At 48.8% G+C, this 6188-nt stretch overlaps 4 protein-coding genes across 4 annotated transcripts; 1 reads left to right on the top strand and 3 right to left on the bottom strand.

Annotated features, from left to right (window-relative positions):
- Positions 1 to 212: 212 nt before the first annotated feature.
- LOC111075168 (nucleoside diphosphate-linked moiety X motif 19-like) lies at positions 213 to 1691 on the bottom strand. The gene is made up of 4 exons (XM_022368294.2): positions 1564 to 1691; positions 1293 to 1504; positions 886 to 1228; positions 213 to 813 (listed from the first exon to the last, which is right to left on the bottom strand). Exons 1-4 carry the CDS (start codon positions 1657 to 1659, stop codon positions 409 to 411), a joined length of 1056 nt encoding a protein of 351 aa, XP_022223986.2. The 5' UTR covers positions 1660 to 1691; the 3' UTR covers positions 213 to 408.
- A 4-nt stretch (positions 1692 to 1695) lies between these two features.
- Positions 1696 to 2981, top strand: LOC111075167 (nucleoside diphosphate-linked moiety X motif 19-like). The gene is made up of 2 exons (XM_041596317.1): positions 1696 to 1884; positions 1943 to 2981. Exons 1-2 carry the CDS (start codon positions 1789 to 1791, stop codon positions 2936 to 2938), a joined length of 1092 nt encoding a protein of 363 aa, XP_041452251.1. The 5' UTR covers positions 1696 to 1788; the 3' UTR covers positions 2939 to 2981.
- LOC111075166 (cytoplasmic tRNA 2-thiolation protein 2-like) lies at positions 2953 to 4268 on the bottom strand. The gene has a single exon (XM_022368293.2). It carries the CDS (start codon positions 4194 to 4196, stop codon positions 2979 to 2981), a length of 1218 nt encoding a protein of 405 aa, XP_022223985.2. The 5' UTR covers positions 4197 to 4268; the 3' UTR covers positions 2953 to 2978.
- A 246-nt stretch (positions 4269 to 4514) lies between these two features.
- Positions 4515 to 5863, bottom strand: LOC111075183. The gene is made up of 3 exons (XM_022368305.2): positions 5569 to 5863; positions 5299 to 5512; positions 4515 to 5231 (listed from the first exon to the last, which is right to left on the bottom strand). Exons 1-3 carry the CDS (start codon positions 5819 to 5821, stop codon positions 4664 to 4666), a joined length of 1035 nt encoding a protein of 344 aa, XP_022223997.2. The 5' UTR covers positions 5822 to 5863; the 3' UTR covers positions 4515 to 4663.
- Between the last annotated feature and the right edge of the window lie 325 nt (positions 5864 to 6188).

Raw genomic sequence — 6188 nt, 5'->3', positions numbered from 1 at the left:
TTTCCTACAAAATTACTTCTATTTGATCTGCATTTTTAAACATTTCCAAAAAATCAGCAGTGAATTTGGCCAATATAGTCTGAAAAACTGGGGCTGTAACTTAATTCTGTATCGCAAGCAATAATGAAAATGGCCTCCAGTATGGTTTTTTTAACAGATTAGTTATAGTATCTTTCGATATAAATGCTACCGAAATAAAAGGCATTTTAAAATAGGGTTGAAAAACCATTGATGGTCGATATATCCATAGAAACTAATAAAATAATTTAAATAAACTCAATAAATTGCGTTTCCAGTATTGTAGCGGATCATTTCGCTGTTCCAAGAATTTTTCTGCGATTGGTTTTTCATAATTTGAATTAAACCTAAATAAATGCACATTCGATCAAACATTCTGTTCGTTCTGTTCTACATCTTAGCCGGGTCCAAGGGGTTCACCTGTCCATCAGTCGGAGCAAAGTTAATGATTACTTTCGCTTGATGCTGGCTCCTGTGCTCCGAACGATGCAGGTTGGATTTCACTTGTGCACGAAAGTCCTCCACACAGAGGCCAGTCTCTATTTGGTCGCTACTGGCATCTGGATTCGCCGGATAGGCATCGTCGCCGGGAAGCAGATGCACAACACCATCATTGCATTTGTACATGACAGGATGGGTGAGCACGATGCCATTGGCTGCACGTTGCATGGCAAACTGACGCAGCTCCTCCAGGGAGCGAAAGTTGAGGAAGCGCGAAAGTTCATAGAACTGAGGGGGAGGCAGCCAGAGCTCTTTTCGCAGACAAGCCTGAAGATAATCCAAGGGTGAGCGCCACTGTTTTGCGCATACAGAAGAGGTTAGTGGGTGTTCAGTGTTTCTTCATTGGAGCTGATTCACTCCACTTACCGCACAGTCCTTGACCTCATTGGGCTCAATGTGCAGGCTGGGCGACTGTTCGAGGGTGGTCAGGAAGAAGGCCGTCACAAATCGCTTCTTAAACGTGGCAGGCGTGCGCCAGGCAGACCAATCGTGGAGTGACCAGATGTCGGGCACCACATCCAGCTGCTTGCAGAGCTCCAGGAATTGACTGGCATCATTGTGCACCACATGCTGCCAGTGGGCGCGATCGAACTGCTCATAGAACTGCCCGTAGCCGCTGGCCGAGGTCAAGGTCTTGGCATCCCGACACAATAAGATGCCCAACTCCTCAAAGGTCTCCCGTATGGCAGTCAGACGCAACGACAAGGAGCTGCACAAAAGATCAGAGGCCGTGACAATAAAGTTTCGCACTTGCGACAATCTAGAAATCTCACGTGTCTATCGCATCATCCGCCTGCGCATTGAATATCTCGGGACGTGGAGCCTTTACGTGGCAGACGTCCCGCAGCATGGCTGAACTAATGTCGTGCCTCTGAAAGTGCGACAGCCAGGCTGGCGAACTGTCCGTAGTATCGCACACTCCGCCCGGAAAAACGGACGAGTCCGGCATAAAGCTAGATTTTGAAGTGCGCGTAAGCAGCAGCGCCTTAAACAACAGATTCGATATTATGCACTCTATTATATGGTGGGATTGAATTGTCTTACATTGTAGTCGAAGGATCGCTTTGTAGCTCCTGCATCCTTGGCCAGTAGTATCAGGCTGGAGGACGGGCGTATTTTGGCCAGCACCTGCTTCGACATATCGCTTAGGTAACAACCGATACCGACTAGATGTAATCGATAGTAATTTCAGGTCTCACGGATCGGGTCAAAGTTTTTTTGTTTGTACCGAACCGATGTGGAAACTAACTGATTTCCACTCATGATACAATGATGGTTGCTCCCCAAGATACTGGAACGTATAGAGCCTCGGCTAGCCTCATACTGGCTGCTAGAGAGGATTCCTCCACGAAGTTTGACTACAGCGTGAGTAGGGCGGGAACAAAAGGGAAACATTATTTAATTTATTTGAATTTTCCTTTAGTTACTTTTAATCAAACGCAGCGAGCGCACTTCTTATGCTTTGAACCACTGCGTCTTTCCGGGTGGCGTGTTTGACGCTGGGGCGGATGAGTCTCTAGATTGGCTGTCGTATTTTCACTCCTTTGGCGTCACAGATGAGGATCTAAAGCGTTTGAGCTGCGACCAGGTCTCCGCCCGACCGGAGTTCCTTTCCTCCGGCCAGAATTTTTCAAGAGACATCTCGCTGAGGCTGACTGCTCTAAGGGAAACTTTCGAAGAAGTCGGCCTCCTGCTTTGTGCCAACGAGGAGGACGTTAGGAGTTGGAATGCCACCACTGGGGAGCCACGGACTTTGCTCCTCCAGCCAGACGATCGCTCCTATTGGCAGCAGCGAGTGCATGACGATGCCACTCAGTTCCTGGCACTATGCAGACATCTGCACGTCCTTCCCAATCTCTGGTCCCTCCATGAGTGGTCAGTTTGGAGGACTCCGGCCACTGCAAGCCGCAAATACGACACGGTATATTACATTACCGCTCTGGTGGCGCAGGCGAAGCTGGTGAGCCTTTTGCTAGAGCCCCAAGAGGTGGCCTCGGCGCACTGGCTGGACCCGGAAGAGGCATGGACCCAGTCCCAAGGCGGCACTATATGGCTGCCGTTCATGCTGCTCTATGATACGGCGCGACTGATGAACCTGCACCGATGGGATGACCTTTTAAGGTTCTCTCGCCAGCGCAGTGTTTTGGGAACCACATTGATGCAGCCTGTGTACTACCGCTGCGATGGATGTATGTTTGGAGTGCTTCCAGGCGACGAACTCTACGTGAGCCAGCCAGAAAAGTGCGCCCAAACCATAATCCTGCCCTGCACTGTTGTCGAACTGAACCGCAGTGCCAGGCGGTACAATCGGTACCTCGTCTACGACTTTCACAAGGTTGTGCTGGCCTCAAACGTTCCTCCCTTCGATGGCCATCTCCAGCTTCAGTCGCGCGTCAACATCCAGCTAGCGAAATTGTAATAGAAACGGCCGCATTCATGGGAGAATATATATTCTTTTGCTACGACAAAATATCACTTCCCAGCTCCAGCTGTATACAGCGGCAGGCGTGGCACAGTCCATCCTTAAACTCTAGTCGCTGCTTGGCCAGACGCTCCGAGGCGTCGCCTTCCAAGGACAGGCCCACTCCAGCCTCTGAAACGGCCCTCGAGTACTCGATGGCCATAAGTGTGTCGGAGAGCTTCGGGTCTCGTGGGGATTGGCAGTGAACACAAGCAGCCTGCTCCGCATTGGCATTTGCAGCAATTTTATCGCCGGTCCGAAACACCGTGGACACTGTGGCGGGGTAGTTCTGTTGAAGGTTGGCCACAAAGACGGCGGTCAGGTTCTGCAGACTGGCGGTCTGCCCACGCTCCTGTCCATAGCTGCTGCCACTCTCCCGCAGCGGCTTCAGTTGGCGCGCATGTACATAGAACCGCACTTCCTGCTCGTTCAGATCCCTCAGGGGACGCAGTAGCTTGACTCCGCCTGCCAGCCTGTCGTCCAGAAGGGCCACGTCCAAAGCGGCGCTGCCTCCGCGACCCAGTGCAATGGCCGTCAGCAGCTGTGTGGCCAGGTCGCCACTGATATGCGGCTCACAGACGTGACTGCAGCTCAGCTTTTGGGCCACAGAGGCTAGGAGGTTTTTGCGTTGCTGCTGGTGGTAATCCTGTCGAGCTGTCAGGCTGCGGAGTTTGTTCAGATTCGTGTGGAGTTCATTGGGCTCCCTTGGAGATGTGGAGTATTCCGCAAGCCGCTGCAGGGAGCAGGGCGATGCTCCAAGCTCAGTAACATAGAATTCAAGTGGTTCGTATCGCGTACTGAGAGCTTGAAGAGCCTGCAGATTTACCGATTCGCCGCCATGCACCGACTGATCGTCCACGTAGACCACTCGTGCATTGCAATGCAGTCGCCTGAATGTGTTTTGTGTCTGCGCGAAGTGAAGCATGTCCAGGAGCACCAGTGACTCGGCAGAGCCATCCACCGCGAGGAGGACTTCAGCGTTGCGGGGCAGGACCTTGGCGGCCCCCAAGGATGCTCGAAACTTGTGTCGAGCGTACATCAGAAAGCAATCACGGCACTCGGCCACGCGGAAGTTCAGTTTGTAGAGCTCACTGGAGGCCACACCGCACTTGTTGCAGTCCCCTGGGCTGGTCACAATCCCGGTGGGCAAGGACTCTGCTACCATGCCATGGGCGGCGCCCTCGTCGCCAAAATCATCCTCTCCAATGCTGCACATGCCAAAAAATGCAGTTAATCAAATAGGTTTCATAGGTAAACGAAATTCCCAGGGCTGGATAGTCATCGATGACGACAGAGATGTATAAAGGAAAACTCGTTCCGTAGAATTTTTCGTGGGGATTTTCATTGCAACAATGTCCCAACATTCCATTCCCACTTATGTTTTAGGCTTTAATTATTTGTTGACCTTTTCTATTTAAACCTTATTTTATAAACAATCCAATAATAAATAAAGTCTTTAAAAAAAATCGTTTAAAACTGTGTGTTAAGTGCTAATACAAAACATTATTATTTTCTGTGGTTTAAATAGGGGGTTCGTTTTTTTCCTCGGTATATTTATCGTCGCTATGGCCTGAAATATACATAATTCAATTAATTTTACATAGCATAGCTATTTTTATTACATTTTAATGCACTTATTAGGAATAATTAGGAATATTCTTAGAACAGAACACGAAATGCTATTTACTCTGCATCTAACGTGCCGAAATATTTCTCGTATTTCTCGTACGGACGCCTGTCGACAAGCTGAAGGCGTTCCTCCACGTACACGCGAAAACATTTCATTTCAATCGACTCCTCCTGTATTAGTTTCGTCTCCGCCTTGAAGCACTCTTCCAGCAGCGTCTCGCTGTTCGAAGCATTTCCCTTGATGATCGACCTGGCCAGTCGCGAACGGATTTGTTTGCATATTTTGTCGCTTTCGTAGTCCATGATATTTTTGTAGGCGCTGGACGGCGTGCGGCGCGTATTGAGAGGCAGTGGAGGAACACTCTCAGTGGACAAACGTCTGCTTGTAGACGCGACTGGCTCCTTATTTTTGCCAGCAGCACCCAAGCGGATAACCTTGGATGGTGGGACATCATCTGGGTCATCTGGGATGTCATCATAATCTGAGTCGGAAGCGTGCTCGTTTTGCCTCTTAGTTGCTGTGGCCTTTCTTTTGGTCATCTTTGGCATCTTCAGCTTTGCCAACTCTTTTTTCAAAATTTGTGGATTGTTCCTGAAGAATCGGAACATCTTCTTTTTGTATCTATTAGTAGGAAAGGAAAGGAAACAGAATAATTTTTGCACTGTAAAAGGTTTGTCACTTAACATACTCAGCTCTGCCCTTGGCGGCCGCTTCCATGTAGGGAGCCTTGCGCTCCTTTGAAAGCCGCTGCCATTCCTCACGTTGCCTGCTGTGCCATCCAGGCTGGCAGCGTTTCATTTCGTTGCGTTTTTCGATCGTGAACCGCACAAAGCCAGTCAATGGGAATTGTGGGGCTCCAGGGGCATTGATGCGGCGCCAAAAGAGTTTCTTGATATCTTGATCTATAGAAAAATGAATCAGTAAAACATTGTTCGAACAATGTTCCGTTCGTACTTACAAACTTCGTCGTCGTCGTCGTCGTCGTCGGTGCTGTCGGAGCTGGAGCTGGAGACCGAGCTGCTGCTGGATTCCGAGTCCGAACCGGAGATTACGACAGGCTCGTCGTGGCATTCATGGACATTCATGAGATGCCTTCTGCTATCTGCTGATTTAGCGCTCTTATATGGACAGTATGGACATGCGAAGTTTTTTTTCTTTGACCCAAATTCACAGAACCTTTTTTCGTGGTCTCCTAAAGATGTTTTCAGCATAGTTTTTCGGCATCTTTCGCATCTTACGAATCCTAATTCTAGTTCGCTCTAGAAAATATAAATAAGTGAAAATATAAAATATACTTACAAATACTTTAATTTACTTACATCGCTGGAAGAACTGCAACTTGAAAAACTGGACGCATGACCATGCACTTCAACCCATCTTTCGAATGTTACGGGCAGGTCTTTGTTCCATGGCCTTTCGTCCCATGGAGGTAAGCTGGAGGTTGTTGGATGGTCTTCATCGCTTGAAGAAGATGAATTCATGTTTAAAAGTTGTTTAGTTTGTTAACAAAACTCTAAACGAAAACCGGCGCCGGCTTGCAGAAAAATGAGTGTGACCAGATAGGCAGATGAGATGATG

Source organism: Drosophila obscura, unplaced genomic scaffold (assembly GCF_018151105.1).
Source record: "Drosophila obscura isolate BZ-5 IFL unplaced genomic scaffold, ASM1815110v1 contig_14, whole genome shotgun sequence".
Classification (NCBI taxonomy): domain Eukaryota; kingdom Metazoa; phylum Arthropoda; class Insecta; order Diptera; family Drosophilidae; genus Drosophila; species Drosophila obscura.
The sequence above is the reverse complement of the archived record's forward strand: the minus strand, read 5'-3'. Positions and strand labels throughout refer to the sequence as shown.

Coding starts and splice junctions, on each gene's coding strand:
- LOC111075183 (XM_022368305.2), bottom strand. CDS start 5,821: ATGCTGAAAACATCTTTAGGAGACCACGAAAAAAGGTTCTGTGAATTT. Junction 5,513..5,568: donor CGACGACGACGACGAAGTTT/GTAAGTACGAAC, acceptor ATTTTTCTATAG/ATCAAGATATCAAGAAACTC. Junction 5,232..5,298: donor GCCGCCAAGGGCAGAGCTGA/GTATGTTAAGTG, acceptor TCCTACTAATAG/ATACAAAAAGAAGATGTTCC.
- LOC111075166 (XM_022368293.2), bottom strand. CDS start 4,196: ATGTGCAGCATTGGAGAGGATGATTTTGGCGACGAGGGCGCCGCCCAT.
- LOC111075167 (XM_041596317.1), top strand. CDS start 1,789: ATGATGGTTGCTCCCCAAGATACTGGAACGTATAGAGCCTCGGCTAGC. Junction 1,885..1,942: donor CCACGAAGTTTGACTACAGC/GTGAGTAGGGCG, acceptor ATTTTCCTTTAG/TTACTTTTAATCAAACGCAG.
- LOC111075168 (XM_022368294.2), bottom strand. CDS start 1,659: ATGTCGAAGCAGGTGCTGGCCAAAATACGCCCGTCCTCCAGCCTGATA. Junction 1,229..1,292: donor GCGGATGATGCGATAGACAC/GTGAGATTTCTA, acceptor TCTTTTGTGCAG/CTCCTTGTCGTTGCGTCTGA. Junction 814..885: donor ATGAGGTCAAGGACTGTGCG/GTAAGTGGAGTG, acceptor TGCGCAAAACAG/TGGCGCTCACCCTTGGATTA.